The sequence below is a fragment of the Rhamphochromis sp. 'chilingali' genome (assembly GCF_963969265.1).
Source record: "Rhamphochromis sp. 'chilingali' genome assembly, chromosome: 5".
NCBI lineage: Eukaryota > Metazoa > Chordata > Actinopteri > Cichliformes > Cichlidae > Rhamphochromis > Rhamphochromis sp. 'chilingali'.
In genome coordinates, this window is record NC_137932.1 from 10,740,797 (window position 1) to 10,757,351 (window position 16,555).

At 41.1% G+C, this 16,555-nt stretch overlaps 1 protein-coding gene across 2 annotated transcripts; it reads right to left on the bottom strand.

Annotated features, from left to right (window-relative positions):
* On the bottom strand, positions 1–13,150 carry cmtr1 (cap methyltransferase 1). Of its 2 annotated transcripts, none has more exons than XM_080883658.1 (24): positions 13,129–13,150; positions 10,890–10,994; positions 8,028–8,194; positions 7,700–7,858; positions 7,484–7,576; positions 7,321–7,392; positions 7,068–7,162; positions 6,790–6,862; positions 6,489–6,687; positions 6,266–6,384; positions 6,056–6,152; positions 4,859–4,991; positions 4,375–4,554; positions 4,231–4,287; positions 4,074–4,131; positions 3,895–3,963; positions 3,563–3,694; positions 3,234–3,359; positions 2,928–3,019; positions 2,692–2,760; positions 2,449–2,496; positions 2,200–2,312; positions 1,973–2,081; positions 1–1,098 (listed from the first exon to the last, which is right to left on the bottom strand). In XM_080883658.1, the coding sequence occupies exons 2-24, from the start codon at positions 10,987–10,989 to the stop codon at positions 963–965; spliced, it is 2,496 nt and encodes an 831-aa protein (XP_080739784.1). In that variant the 5' UTR covers positions 10,990–10,994; positions 13,129–13,150; the 3' UTR covers positions 1–962. The 2 variants fall into 2 exon arrangements, with proteins under 2 accessions (XP_080739784.1, XP_080739783.1); XM_080883657.1 differs by having other exon boundaries at positions 12,675–13,149.
* Between the last annotated feature and the right edge of the window lie 3,405 nt (positions 13,151–16,555).

The following is a 16,555-nucleotide window of genomic DNA, read 5'->3' on the forward strand; positions in this document are numbered from 1 at the left end:
TATATTGTGGGAACAGCATCTCCCATTTATTTACTTATTAATATTTACATCAAAGAGATTGAAAGCTAAATTTACACCAGAAAAATAACTCATTTGCAGCATTAAAAAAAACAAAACAAAAACCAGACACACAACTAGAAGATATGGAGGCACAATTTTAAAGAGCAGGTGGGGTACAAACAACCTCAAAACTAAAGGGGACACCTTCCAAACTTCACTCCCACAGTCTAGATGACAGAGAAGCGTGGAAAGGAGAGAGCTGCTCCATCTCTGAATGCACGTTGAAATGACTGTGAGAACGACTTAAAGGGTGATTTACATGCTACACAGTTTTGCAAAGGAAAGCACCGCGACACTGTTAGTGTAAAGATGAGACAAACAGACCCGTGTGTTTTCTTTAGAAGACCAGTCATGGTGAGAAGAAAGAATAATTACAGATGTGGATTCACAGTTTGACCTTGTGACCCTATCTATCACTGCTAATGCAGTGTGCACAAAAACAAGAGTGGCATTGAGGAGGAACTGGAGAAACTGAATCTATAGGGCACAGCAAACACCTTTGTCTCCATGTTGTCCTATAAGGCAATGCTACTCATTACAATTCAAAATCAAAGGTCGAGTCAAAGGAAGTGGAAAAGACTGAAAAATAGACCGGTCTGTCAAACGTCAGTTTTACGAGGACATGCCACTGCTAAAAACAGCAGCAAACAACTCCAACCTGATAACAAGATAACATGGAGGTACCTTCCAAAGGGTCATAAAGCAGTTTATTGATATTTAACAAGACAGTAAGCAACGGATTCATAAAAACAATCAGCTGTAAAGTCATTTTAATAACCGTCCTTTGATTGTTAAATGAAATGACGATTAGTGAACTGGATTGTACTCTTTGCCAAGGCTTCACAATCCAGCGCACTCTGTGTACAGTCTGCAGCTGACAAAGCCCTGTGACTGGGAGTCTTTCAGGGCTGGTAATGCTGGTGTATGAAGTACAGCACGTCATCTTTGGACAGTTTCTCAGGGTCCACTCTGGTTTGAGAATCATGAACTATAACCCCATCCACCCAGGCCCAGAAGAGCCGCTCGGAGTGGCACACGCTGCAAGGAAAAGAATTTGTCAATATTTTTCCATGAAATAGTGAAACAGCTTAAATGCTGTTTAACACGTTTCCTGTGTTCTATTGTGAATAAAACATGAGCTAATGAGTAGGGCTGTGCGATATGACCAAAATCTAATTTCCCGATAGAAGACATTTATCGTCCCGACAACGATATATATCACAAAAAGTTTACATTTTCAGCTAATTCTGTGAATCTTGGGCAACTCGACTTGCGTGAAGTGTTTTCAGCTGGGCGCCATGTACCTGGAGTCGAGTGTTACATAAGTTGAAACGGCCGCAATTTTCTTCGTGAGTATTTATTACACGGCGTGCTTCGGGGAAAAGCCTGTTCTAAGGTTTATTTTTTAGCACCTGACGGCTCTTTTTGGCTGCTCATCTGTCACGTGATTCAGTTTATTTTGAAAAATCTCAACAGGAATTTCAGCTTTACTGTGAAAGATTTATGTGGAAAGTAAACAAGCGGACGGCGGAGCCACATGATCATTGTTGCTAATGACAACGCATAAAAACAGTCGCTTGTCCATCCGTAGTGTGGTTATTACTAAATGTGGTTACTAAATATAAGAGAAAGAGAGAACTTTAAGAAATTCTACAGTGACCATCAAAACAATAAAAAAAATATTGCCATAAACAGTTTATTTTGCGACACCACAAAACAAACGATAGCGTAAAATGAAACGATAGACGTTTTTTTATCGTTATCTGATATATATATCGTTATATCGAACAGCCCTACTTATGAGATCTTAAAATATTTACATTCACTTATTATTTTTATTTTAAAAAGCATATGAACTTTTTCAAATGTGAATCTCTGGAATAAAGAGAGAAATTAAGAGGACGCTACATACTGGAAAGGAGCAGCAGAGTTCGGTGGCATTGCATAGGTCGACTCCTTGGTTGTTTTATTATAAAAGAACTTCATCTTGGAGTTTTTGCTGCACGCCATCGTCCACGGCTCTGAATGGTGGAGGAGAAAAGAAATCCCGCATTTATTTACTTACTAATAAATAAATAAAGACATTTTGCTCGCAGCATTGTTTGTGCTCGCAGTTAAAACAAATCACAACATACAGACCATTGACAGTCTTGATGATGTAGAGGCCCGTGGGAAGGAAGTGTCTGTCATCTCTGCCTGTGTAGGACAGACGTGGGACACCTCCTGAGCTCTTTGTCACTTTCATCTCTAGTCTGGGTGGGGAAGGAAATGACAAGTTTTTCTGACAAGCGCCATAAAAGGAGCCTTGATCTTGAAAAACAGGACAAATCTAAGAAGCTGCAGTAGTAAATATACACGGCAGCTACTCAAAGGGTTCTCTTCCCATACCTGACAAAGATTTTCTCCATTTCTTCCAGCCTGTAAACCTCCTTCACTCTGGGGGGAAAAAAGATGCTTTGTAATCTTTGTAATTTACCAAACTGCAAGTAAGATTTCTGCTCAGCGTTCGATCACAACTACCACAGCAGTACTTGGAAGCAGTATTTTTAAGTATTATAAACCATGTGAGATTGCATAAACTAATATTTAGTTAGTAAGAAAATAAAATTAAAAGAAGGCAGATGGGAGTACCTGATGGGGTTCATGTCTGGTCTGCTGGGTTTAGCCACCGCCTTCACAAACTTGTCAGCCATCTGGATCCTGGAAACATAACAAACATCATTTAGCAGACACAACGAAGATTATCTGAAACTATTACAATATAAAACTGAATATACAGGGAATACATTACTAGTCTTTTTAATGATTTTCTACTTTTTTCCTCATACAAAGACCCATTTTTAAGCTAGTGGATAAAAATGTCTCACCGCTGATTGAAGTGCTGATCTCTTACATCAGTGCCGTTCAGTATTAGCACATCCATTACATGAACTGCGCTGATTCTGCGCTGAGCTTTGCCCTGAGGACCAAAGGGAGAGCGTAACACAGCTCAGAAAGCATCCTACTCAGCTGCACATAAACCGCAATGCAAGTCACGCATTCTGATTGAGGCTAGCTGTAAAAGGTCGATACCTTAAAAAATGTTTAAACAGAAAATTTGAGTCCAAGAGGATCAGAATAATAAGTGATAAGAAAACCTGAGTCTGTCACAGAGTTTTAGTCCATTCTCTCACCTCGCCCTTTAGTTCTTGGACAATCTCTACACTTAGAAGTGTATCTCTTGGCAGCTCCAGCTTGAAATTCTCCATTTTCTTCCAGCGCACAGGCATTTTCCCATCCCAGGTGTAAATCTGAGACTTCTGCAAAAGTCATCGAAAACCAGGTTTGATCAAAGTCGCGCAGACGGTAAAGTCTCTGGGGTAGTTACAGTGTTCAATCAAAACAAAGAGCAAACACAACAGAATTTATGACACTGCCTTGGTGGAGGTTTGAGGTCTTGGAGTGCTTCTTGTTATGCTTTGTTTTCCGTGTCACACAAACCACATTTTTTCATCCAACTCACCCCCAGTGCTAGAAGAAAGATCTGCTCTCCACCTCCCACAATGCACCTGTAGTCCAGGACATGGCGCAACTTTTCGAGTGTGGTGGAGTTGAGAGGAGTCGGCTTACACTGGAACGACTCCACGTCTGAGCTCTGATATGAAGCAGAAAAAGAGCAGAAAGTGAGACACATTCAGAAGTTTAATGAGCCTATTTATAACACTGTTTCACATGAAAAAAATCATTTGTCTTTTAATTATTCATTCGTTTCTACGGTCTGTATGGCAGAGCTCATTTATCAGCGCTGTACAGTACCCAGTAGGATTTGATTTAAACCCAAATTTATTAACTGACCTTAATCAGCTCATAGAATTTTGACTTTGGGTCTGACGAAGTAGGAGCGACTCTGGCCTTGTCTGGGACCTAAAAATTGACATAAATAAACATAAAGTGCACATAAAAACTTGTCTTTTTTAAGTCATTCTTTCAAAATTCTCTTTCAGTTTGGTATGTATATCGGCTTCTGTACTCACTCCCCAGAGCTTCAAACACTCCTTCCTGATGTCAGCTTGCCTTGTCTCTGAGAGATTCCTAGAGACAGTGTAACCCAGTCAGTTTCCAGACAAAAACACCATGTCAAACACGTGGTTATAGTGCAGCAAAGATAAATGTTCAACAGTGTTTACTCACGAGTCTACAACAAAAGCGTGGATCTTAGCCAAGGCCTTGATCTGGACTGCACAAAGGCTGAAGAGACAATTAAACACCATCTTTGTCAGTCACTGTGTTTCATGAGCAGTGATTGAAGGCTTTGTGGATTCTGAGTGTTTCTACCTCTCATTGGAGTTGACCATAAACTGGTAGAAGTCAGTGTCATCCTTGATGATATTCAGCGGAACCACCTCTGTAACGTCTCTGTCCGTGTTCCTCAGCTGGTTCAGCTTCAGGTTGACTCTGAACATGTATTCCCTGACTGCGTCTGAGCCGGGTTTCAGGCCACGGCACACAATGTACCTGTGGATGACAATGTGAGAAGAGATCTGTAACCTCACTTACATAAACCCCCTCATAAATCCTACATCGGATCTATAGATCATTCTACTTTCCCTGCAGTGAGCTGAGAGATTTAATCTGCAGCAGTTTAGACTTGCAGCACAATTTACCCTGGCGAGCTATCCCTATGAGCCCATCTTGGTGAATGGGATGCCACAAAAGCTTCTGAAGTGTAGCGTGTAGGTGGCAGAAAATGTAGCTATTTTACAAACACACTCTCATCGTATTCTCACATGTACAAAGACACATTATAACGTGGGCTCACCTCTCAGAGTTTGCAGGCCTGCTGGTGACAGGTTTGAAGAGTGAGATCCTCTCGAAGCAGAGGTAGAGCAGGTACACCAAACCCACGCTGAAGGGAGTGAAGAGGTCAAAAGTCTTACAGACAAAATGCCCACCTAGGGGAGAGAAAGTGAGACTTAAGCTGTGTCCAAAGTCATGGGCTGCATCCTCCTGAGGACCTGTCCTTCGCGGTCTACATGAGCCGGGTCCTTCGAAGACCGAGAAGGCCAGAAGTGCGAGGCTGTGAAATGGGACAGTCTAGCCTTCAGATTTGCGTCACTGCTGTTTCGGTGGAGTTTAATAAACTCGGCCGTCTGCTCCTTGCTATCTAAAATATAACAGCTGGCGTAAATTCTCGACCATCTCACACTTCTGTTTAATCAGTTTTTTGTCTGACGTTTATTCAGAGGAACCCACCTGAGGGATTAATAAAGTTATTTAATCTAATCTAATCTAATAACTTTGATCTCAGATAAACCGATTTACTCAGGAACAAATAAAACACTGAAAAAAGCCCAACAATAACATTTTTAAGTTATCCGAGCGACTTATATATCATGTTTAGCCTGAGTAGCGAAAGACCGCGGGGGCCTGAAAACAATGAAGCCGGGAGTCTGCTGTTCTCGCAAACTCGAGTGACCATTGAACCCCCCGGCTTGCTATCGAGCGGTTTGGGTAACAGACGTCTCCGAAAACGTTCCAGCACTTTTGCAAATATGTGATGTCTTGATAAACCAAGCAGATATTTGAAGTTTACACAGCTACTTTCTCGCCTGAAAATATCTTAAAAGTATATTTTGTGACCCATAAAGATGAATAAGATTAAGATTAAAATTTAGTAGCGGCAGCCATTGTTGGAAACTGGAATTGGCTGGGCTGTGCTATGAATTCTGGGATATGGTGGGCCACGAAGGATACACCCGACCCATCCTTCAAATCTGGGGAAAAGGAGGACGCATTTGTTGGCCGGACGCGAAGACAGCCTTCTTCGCGTCGCTGTGACGTAACTGGTCTACAAATGCGGTCTCGGGAGGATGCAGCCTATGTTTTGGGACACAGCTATAATGTGGGTTATAAACATACTGCACATGTGCACTGTACTGTGACAGGTGGTTAAAGAGAAAGTTTAAGAACACTAGTGAGTGTGTCAATTTACAAGCTTTTAAAGAGACATGCATACCCGTCCTGAGTGTGGAAATTGCAGTGAGGAATTGACAAAGCAGCAGCTGTTTGCTCAGGATCTCCTGGAGGTTCTCTTGGCCTTCCACGGAGAAGCCCTGGGAAAAAACAGAGACCATACTGAAACTGATCCAAACATTAAGCCATAATAACCTTTGTGAAGTTTGTCCACCTTTATTTTATCCTCATATCCTACAAATATTAGTCTTACCCCATCTGCCATGAGGAAATGAAGCCCTCTCCTCTCCGTGCTCTCCATGACAAAGTTTCGGAAGGCAGTCACATTTTCAGGCCGAGTGATGTCACCGTCACCCTCCACGCCTCCCTCACCTGGGATGCAGAGAGGTGACGATTTCACTGAATCATTCATCACTGGAAACACAAAGCCGTGTCTCTTGTCCCCTGGGTGTGACGTGCGGGTTTTGTAAACGTACCGTAATAAGGCTCGAACAGCTCGCTCGGTGCTGCATAAAAATCTTCCAGCTTGAAGTCGCAGGGTCCTTTCAGCGTCATGCCAAAGCCCTTGGCATGCCAGCGTCTTCTCCACAGCACATATTCTGAAAAGCCTCCAGGTCCTGCGCACACATCACCAAAGTAAAGAAGCTCGCCCTCGCGGTCCTTCGTCAGAGGTCTCTGCATAATGAGACAGAAGATTTATGTCACCATCTGTTTATATGGAACTTTGTGCTGTGATACAACTAAAAAAGTTCAGTATTAATCAGCTGACCCACTCACCCCTTGGGAATCCTTTGGGTTGGTGAACATATGGTCGAAACAGTAGTCCAAGTTGGCCATTTTCATAGCTGCTCTAAATACACAACGCACATAATACAGCTCATCATTGTCTTTAAACGACTGTCAGGCCATAGAATGCTGTGCAAAATTTTAAAAAATGTAAGAAGCAACCTAAATTAATACTCATAGCAGCAAACTACTATTAAAAAAGGAAACTACTTATATATTATTGACACTGGCTACTCATCCTGCCTGTGTTTTACTACCGAAAGACTGACCTGTTGAGAAAGATACCGCCTCTAATAGTCTCATAAGGGTTGGAGCGTGTCCGCGCTCTCCTCATCTCCTCGCCCTCCAGGTCATCAAAAATTGACTAAACATCACAGAGGCGCAGTGATTACACAGCTGAGAAATATGTAAACTTGTGTTATCTATGACCCTTCCATCATTTTTTTCCCGGTGTACACTTGCCACAATTTAAATACCTTGTGGGAATAAATTTAACAGAAGCAAATACTTGATGTAACTCACTTTGCATCGTAGAAGAGTGTGCAAAAGATCTTCTGTGCAAAACTCAGTCTCATCCTCAATTTTAAGTTTTCTCTGTCCAGAGTGAAAATCAGGAATTATATAAATAGACTGCAAAAGCAATGCATGCATATCTGTAAGTGAGAATCTGAGTTTCTGGTTTTACCGGTCCCTGGATCATCCAGTCTCTAAGCTCATCAGCGTCTGGGATCTCTGTGGTGCATTCTGGGAACCAATCAACCTTCTCAACAGCACTGGGCTGTGCAGACAAACAGGAAAAGAGACAAAACAGAGATCAGGTGACAGTTAATTGATCATTCACATATATTATTTCAAACCTAAAGATTAAAAAACACAAATGCCAAAAAGGACTACTGCCTACCTCGGGTTCATCGCGCCAGTCAACATTAAGTTCTCCCTGGAAACCCTGCAGCGTGAGACCCAGACCTCTTCTCCCTCGCTGAGTAGAAGCCTCCACGATCTCCTTGCGTCCTTGATTAAACTTACCCAAACCCTCGCCCTCTCTGAAGCCCATTTTGGCCTGAAAGTGTAAGAAATAGCAAAAAATCAAGTAAGTTAATAAAACTCAAAGGTCAAATTCTTTGTTGTTTGGAAATATTCTGAAAAGTTGAAACCCCCCCCCCCCAAAAAATTTAAAATACATAGAAGCTGTCAAACACCTCAGCTTAGAGAGGGTTTTGATACATTACCATGAGCTTCTGTGACACACTGTTGTACATAGCGAACTTGGCGGAGGCCTGCGAGGGGGCGTCATTGTCCTGGGTATCAAAGGATGATGATGATGATGATATGGAGGGCATCGAGAACCCGGGTCTTTGATCCTCCTGGTCACTAAGGGAGTCATTTTGACTAGAGTCTACACACACACACACACGCACACACACACACACGAATTATCCATCAAATGTAACAATCTTAGACCATCTTACGCATCTATAAAATACATTTAAAAGCTACAGCCTCATGTCCATTCCTGGTATACCACTGCACCTGGAAAGGACTCTCACTAGGTCAAAATTCTTCTTTGCAATGGCTGACCATATCTTCATTAATATACTTGTAAATGAGAACAGGCTCAATGGGGTGGAAGCACACTTATGATTAGCTCCTCTTACAGGAACAAATCATGCACTCATTTTTCCCATGTAGTTGATATTTTTATGAGATTTTGCTGGCTTGTTGAAACAGAATAATATAATTGAGTTGCTAGTGTGTTGAAAATGTAAATTTTCTAGACTTGCAATTTCCCCCTCCTCCTGCTGAAGACAACACCTGCGGGATCCTGGAGAGGCAGTCAGCTATGCAGTTCTGTTTTACACTCTTGTAGAGATTGTCAAAGGGGTTGCACAGCCAGGAAGCACCTTGTTATCTTGGAGGGGGTATCTCTCATGTTCTTCAGTGATTATAGTGCTTGGTTGCCATTCTAGAGGATGAACTTTTTTCCCAACAAGTCACACTTAAGTCCAATTCCCACTCTATGCCAAGGCGTTCATTCTGCATCCTCAAATACTTGGCATGCATGCTTCCTGGTTCAACCTGCAGCAGGGCTTCTCCAAAGCCCAGGTCACAGGCATCAGCCTGAGCAATGAATATCTGCTGTAACTCTTCAGTAGGGGTCTGAAAGGGCTCTTCACACTCCACTCCACACAATCCACTGAACCCTACTGGCCTGGTTCTTCTTTGTCAAGTTATAGAGTGTAGAGAATCTAGGAATGAACTTTGTATACCAACCCACAGGTCCAAGTATCACTTGACTTTAGACATGATGGGATCAACTTTTTCCACTTGAGAAAAGGTAACTCCTTTACTGAGGACAGAACCAGCATTTCCTCCAAACTGCCCTCTGCACCTCTCCAGCCTTTCTTCATATGCTGCCCTTGAGATCCACGTTGTTAGCTTGCGTGTGTTACTGGTGTAGCTTCTCCAGAAGTGAACTGAGACTGAATACGATCCGAGCAAAACCACCTGTGGCCAAATTTGAGCATAAAGGGTCTAGCTGAACTAACGCTGGTTTTTCTAACATTTCTGGAGCCTCTGATTACGTTCTTCTAGCCCTGGTGATGTTCCCACACAATGTGGTGCTACTCTCTTGTATTAGATTTAACAGAATAAGAACAGGATATGGCAACTCAGGAATTGCTGCTACTTTCGAAAGTCATGGTAAAGTATGTACTTCATGTTCTTGCAGAGTTATACAGTGGGCAAATTCAAACTACATCTATGTACACACAGGTACTGTCTTCTACATCCCACAGTTCTTTAGGAACGTATTTGGGATACAATGTCCCGTTTATCAGTATGTTTACTAAAAGTGACAGAGAGTGTATCTTGGGAAGTAAATATTACAGGATTTTAAACAGAGCACACTTTTTTGTGTGTTTGTTTTTTACTAAGCAGAAGGGTTTAATATAGTCTACTACAGTTTGCTGAACCACCACCTACCCCAAACTTACCCCGTGTTGGTCTGAGAAGGCCAGCATAGCAGTTAACCCTTGGTCCCTTGTGACCAATCAAGTAGGCATCAACCAGGTCAGCAGCCTCCTGAGCAGTCTTTGGGTTGTGTGTTTTGACCCAAGCCTTCACCTTTGGGAACAGCACTTTAAGATACTGCTCAAGGACCATCTTCTCCATAATGTCTTCTTTTGTGCAGGTGTCATAAGCCACCCACTTGCAAAACAAATGCTTCAGACGTGCATATAATTCTTGGGGGGATTCTTTAGCAGGTGTCTTGTAAGATCGGAAGCTCTGGCGGTAAGCATTTCTGTTAATCTCATACGTTTTCAGGATAACAGTCTTCAGCAGGTAATAGTCTTTGGTGTATGCTGGGTCCATGGCCAGAATAGCAGTTAACGCCTTCCCTGTCAGCAGTGGAATTAGTCGGACAGCCCACTGTTGCCGTGGCCAGTTATAGACCTCTGCCAGTCTTTCAAAGGTGGAAAGGTAATGTTCAATGTTGTCCGACTCTTCTAACCTTTGTAACGTAGGTTCTCCGGCTGGAACTCGTGTTGGCTGACCGGCTCTGACGTCTTCAAGGTCCATTTGAAGCTGCATGACCTGACGTGACAGTACGCCCAGTTTCTCCTCCTGCTTGGCGGCCTTCTTTTCCTGTCTTTTATCTCTCTCCATTTGAATTTGTATGAATGTCTTATTCGCCTTGGCCAAAGAGGCCAGATTAGGCTCAGCAGACATACTGGAGCTAACTTCAAACTGAAAGTCAGCTTCCCCAGAGTCTGCAGTGGCACCTTCCTCCACATAATCATCTGTATGCTGCTGCTGCTGTGGCAGGGGCTTTTTGAGAGGCATCCTTAGTTTAGAATTTCAGAGCACATATAAAATAAAACTGGTTGGGCAGTTGAAGGCAGGAATGATCTTCGCCTGGTTTAATGATTTAGTTAACAATAGAAACTGAGATACTAGTGTGCTGTTGGCCCATGTATAACCAAAAATCTCTAGTAGGTGTTTCAGTTTTAACTATAGTAAGAAAAGATCGGGTTTGTACCTATATATAAGACTATTTTCTTTTGTTGTCTTTGTTTGTTTTAATTATCTACCTTGACGGGATAGTCTTGACTCGTCATCTGAACTGCTGTCATCACGATGCCTCTTTGTCCCATGAAGTGATGCAAAAGACACATCGGCTCGTCTCTTCATTACGGCTGAAAAAGAGCCAAGAAGATAACAGTAAAAAAATAAGAATAACAACATACAGATTATAACACAGAAAACAAAGATATGTGATGGGAATAAAGCAACTGCTACAACTACGATGACTAAAGCACAAGTTCATATCAACTAAAATGCAAAGGCACATGATGCAAACATGTATGAGATGGACTCATATTTTATGAACTCTTTACTAATGATTTAATTTAGTGACTGATGAATGGATTAAAAAACAAACATTTGGTCAAACAAGCTCTTACAGGACAAAATTAATATTTATACAGGACTTTGCAAAAAGTTTTAAGACACATCCATTTCTTCATATTTTGCTTACGAACAGCCAGACTTTCTTTCCTTTATTTTTAATTGTGGAAACTGGACACAAGGAGGACAAAAAAAAAGAAAAAGAAATAGCAGACCTAAAAAACTATCTACAGCACATGACATGCCCTGAGAGATGCATAAAGTCCTTCAGTTGACAAATTTCCCACATGTGGGACTAATAAAGGTTATCTTATCTTATCTACTGTTCACTTAAGTCTCATCAGAAATGGTCTCAGTGGAAGGTTGGCTGTCAAGAAGCCATACTTAAAGATGAAAACTTTTGTTTCAAACTGTTGACAGTATGAAGTGCGGTCAGGAGAGAGGTACAACAGTGAGTGTCTACAGCCATCTGTAAGACATGATGGAGGCTTTTCATGTTCTGGGCTGCATTTCAACAAGTGGTGTTGGAGATCTAATCAAAATTAATGTCCTGCCAGAGTCTGATCCACCACGCAATACCATCTCAAACACATCTGACTGGCAACAGCTTCATTTATTTTTTAGCATGACAATGATCCCAAACGCAATGCTAATTCAGTAAAAGCGCACACTAAAGCACTATCAGTCATGGATTGGACTCCCAAAGGCCCAGACCTCAACATTGCTCAAGCAGTGTGGGATCATCTTGATAAAAAACAGAACAAAAGGCAGCCAACAACCAAAGAAGAGCCTTGGATGTCCTTCAAAAAAGCCCTGGAGAACTATTCCTGAAGGCTATTTAAAGAAACTACAAGAAAGCTTGCCATGGAGAGTTCAAGGCAATGTTGAGAGTAAAGGTGATCATATTAATTATTCATTTTCTTGAATTTTACAAACTATCGCTGTGCCTTTTAAACTGTATTTCCATTTATGTTCGCAGATGTTTTATCCCATTTTTCTAGCAAAATATAAAGAAATGAGAGACGGCTCAAGACTAGTGGCTTAGTGATTCTCAGTGATTTCACTAAAAAATTAAGAATCTATATCTATATCCAAGTTTATCACTTTGATATAGAATAAGTTGATGATTTCATTATCACTTTAATTAAAAAATATTCATCCTCGACAATTTTTGTATTATGGTTAAGATGTCGCTTTAGGCTGTCAAAACAATTTTTAAAAAAGCTGAGGATAGAAACAAACTTTTGCTGTAACCCTTAAATGTTTTATAAAATATGAATGCTCAATATGAAGACAACAAAAAGAAAGAAACGCGCAAAGTTAGTGTTGTGTATTTCCTGTTATGATAGCTGCTATAAGGCACGGCTAAACATCAATTAAGAATATAATAAGCAGGTCAAATTATTTAGTTACATTGAAAATTAGCATAAACAGAACAGAGTTAACGTTACAGGAAACCCGAGGAGTACCTGTTAGCCTGCGTTACCAGGACTGGACATAAAACGTTAAATCTTCAAAGGTGAGAGAGAAAAAAAACTTCAAATATGACCCGTTATCTACTGCTTTCGCTGCAGGTGTCTTGCAGACTGACCCATGTCGATTTAAAAAGTATATTTGGTCAGCTAACGAGAACAGACTTGGCAGGTCTACTGGGTGTTTTCGGTGAGTTCAGCTGAAACGAAACTGCGCAGCCACAGCAGCTTTGGTCGGTAGCTAGCTCCGTTAGCCGGCTCGTTTTTACCAGCTCGGAGGGAAAACTTCACTCCTCTGTTGTAACACAGCATCGACAGAACGTAACATCCGTATATGCTTCGGGCTTTCCCAGTTACAGTTTATTTATATGGAGAATTTGTAGTGACTATACGGTTTCGAAGTTTACATTAGCCCGCGTTGTTTTTGGAGCCTTCGTGGGTCCTTCTTTACCTGAGGACGCGCAATAATGATGCGTAAAGACGTCGTCGTCTTCTTCTTCTTCTTCTTCTTCTTCTTCTTCTTCTGAGGCAGACAGACTAGACTGGAGTGTTGCTGCCCTCTCCTGTTTGTTTTTTGTTTAAAATTTTATTTCTCTTAACAATTAAACATATTTTAAAGACTTTCTGACAAATAATCTGAGTATGTTAGCAAAAATAAAATTTTTTAGATCTTAGTGCTATATGATGGACAAAAAATGCCCTGAATTATTTTCTTAATGAACTTACATATGCTTCTTTTGTAACTGAAAAAGGCCTGTTTTTTGCATATTGTATTTGTGTTTGTTAAATTAAAAAAAAACAAAACACACACACACATTTTGAGGCTTCCTCGTCTGATCTCATTTATTGGCCATATATCACTGTTTCTCAGGAGTCACTCTCACGCTTGCTAGGGACTTGTTTCCCCAGTTCAACCCACTCCTAAGCCCATAATGTCCAATAATCTTTATGTACTTCTCGGGTTCTCAGGTACCCACCTAAAACTAGCCTCACAATTTTCCTGAATAACAGATTATTGATAGACTTTATATGGATTTCTCTTACAGTGGTTCAGTCTGCTGCAGAATCACATGACTCGCTTGTGTCTGCTTATACTAAGGTCAACATCCTGGCTTTAGGCAGCTTGAAGTCGCATTCAAGGAATCTGTATTTATCCGTGCCTAATAATAGCGAAGGCAAATTTACAGAAAACTTAAAATGCACTGTTTTTGAGTGATTAAGTGATTAGAGGTTCCTTTAATCACACTTGCATGTCTATAAGATTGAGCTAATCTCTTCCTGGCATGTGACTCAAGACATCCTGAGCTGTTCTCCCTTCAAGACAAATATTAGTATCTTGTATACTTTCCTGTGAGAAAGAAAGGCACTCAGGAACAAGTGAACATAACCTTTGTGGCTCCAGACAGTCTGCACACGGAGTGAAAATAATTTTTCTTCCACAGGCTAAATTTATATTCCCTTTGGTGTACTTTTAAAATCCGAGCACCGAGCAAAGCACTGTGGATAGTGGAGAGTTATTAAGTTTCCACATTCTTCATTCTGTGATGCAGCTTGTCAGTCACATGCTACCACCGAGTCTGTGAAATCCTTCTTGGAAGCAAGTGTCAAAACCTCACTTTCGTGACATCAAACACATAACCAGAGTCCTGCTTCCTTACAGTTTTTATTTTCCAATTTTTGAACTGCAGGACAATAACACTGTCACCATTATTACATAGCAGGCCTGACTCCTACTGAGCAGTGAAGATGGCTTTTTCCATAGTAAGGCATGTTTATTGCTAGAACACAAATCTATTGATTCTGCCTCACCCCATCAGCTGGAAAGTAGCAGCCAGGCATTGCTAATTAAATGCACTTAATTAATTGATCATCAGCAAGTGTCAACACCTCTATAAAAGCAGATGTTTGCTGGTCTGGACCATTCAGGCACGTGTCCCACCAAATTCACCCCAAGGTTAGACCATGCAATGCTCAGAGAACCTGCAAAAACCCCAAGAGCTACATCTCAAACTCTACAGGCCTCAGTTTGCATGTTAAATGTTAAAGTTCAGTTAGAAAAAGACTGAACAAGTATGGTTAGTTTGGAAGGGTGAAGAAAAATAAAACAGTAGCGCACATTATTATTCTTTACATGCCTATTTATAGTTACTTACCTAAACAGAAACTTTAGTTTTAGTTGTGAAAGTGTCCAGTGTCCCAGCTCAAATTTTGGGGAATAAAAACATGAATTCAGTTTGTTTTTTGACAAAATTTAAACATAGTTTAAGGAGGCTTTTAGAGAGACTTAAAAATGATTTGCTGTCTTATTTTTATGGCTGGTCGTATATAAATTTGTTAAGTACTGTATTCTACCAAAGGGTGGAAACAGACATGTTTTTAAAAATATAATATATTGTTATTTAGAAATATTTTGAATAATATGTTCTCATTCAGAAACTGATGTTTCTGTGTGCAAAATGTTTCCGCATCCTTGACAGAGCAGATTTCCATTGATAAACAAAATGCTTTCAATGGGTAGCAGATCTAGACTGCAGCCATCCCATGCTGCTTTGTCGTCGGTTGATTGAACGTTTCGGTGGCCACTGGACTTGGAACACCGCTCACAAGTATGATAATAATTCACTGCACCTCCAATAGCTCTGCTAATCCATCAGTGACACAAATGCACAACCGCATGAAGACACAAGCACCGTCCAAAACCATGTGACCAGCTTACGCAATCAGGTCAAGGGTTTATATACTACCTACAGAGGCTGGACTCCTTCAGGGGAGATCATCACTGTGCAGGTGTGTGTCTGAGTGAGTGGGTGAGGTGTGTTTGCGTGTGTGTTTTTGGACACGGGGGAGAGTTGCTGTTGCCTCCACACTCAGGCTGGGGAAGAGACACATAACACTAAGAAGCAGAGGGATAACCAGTGAAACAGTTGCCTGGCTGAACGTCCTGAGGGAAACTCGCAGAGGGGTTTTGTGGTCTCACCTGTGAAGCATCAGCGAGAACAACAACAACAACAATGTTTTTCCGCATCCCTCGGCTGACCCCTGGATATATTAGATACCTCCAGGTACGTAAGATGCTTTGAGGTAATTTTCTTCTTTGGGTAGACATTAGGGGACATCTGCAGTGGCACAAACAGTGGAGGCAGCGTCTCCAACAACAAACAACTGTTGAGCTCTGGAGCCGAGGCCCTACAAATTTAACTGTGCTTCAGTAAAAGAAAAACAAAAGGCTGTAGATTTTAAACGAAACCATGACAAATTTCACCTCAGTAATATTTCTTTTTGCAGCCATTTGAGCAAAGAATTTTCCATAACATAGGTAAAAATTAGGTTTCTGTTATTGCATTACACTGGCCACCACCACAAATCCTTTTTGAAAATGATTCCACTAAGTCATCGCTGTGCTCAAAATGCCAGGTTTAGTGTGTGTCATGGTCGGATTGAGGATAGAGGATTAGAGCAGCCTGTCTTAAATGGATTTGAGTCAGAGATTCCTTCGCTTCCTGGGGTCAGGTTAATGCCCTCTAATTAGATCTCTAGAAGCATGGCATGCGACCCTGGAGGGTATATGGGACTGTATTGGTTTTAGAAACCTCCAGTATGGTTTGTGTCTGTTTTAAAAATGATTATTACTGTGGCTCAGTTCATCCCAGCTTATGTTCAGGAGCTTAACTCGTACTCCGGTAAAACAGGATTGTGATTTGTGTAAACAGAACTTCATTTTTATGAGCAATATAACAAAAGGCTGTACTCCTTTGCTAACTATTTATAACTTTATCTCCTAAATATGGAGAATATTCATGTTTTTAGCTCTGTGTAAGTCAATTTTTCAGACATCTAAAAATAGATTTAAATAAAAAACTGTTCATAATATAACGCTC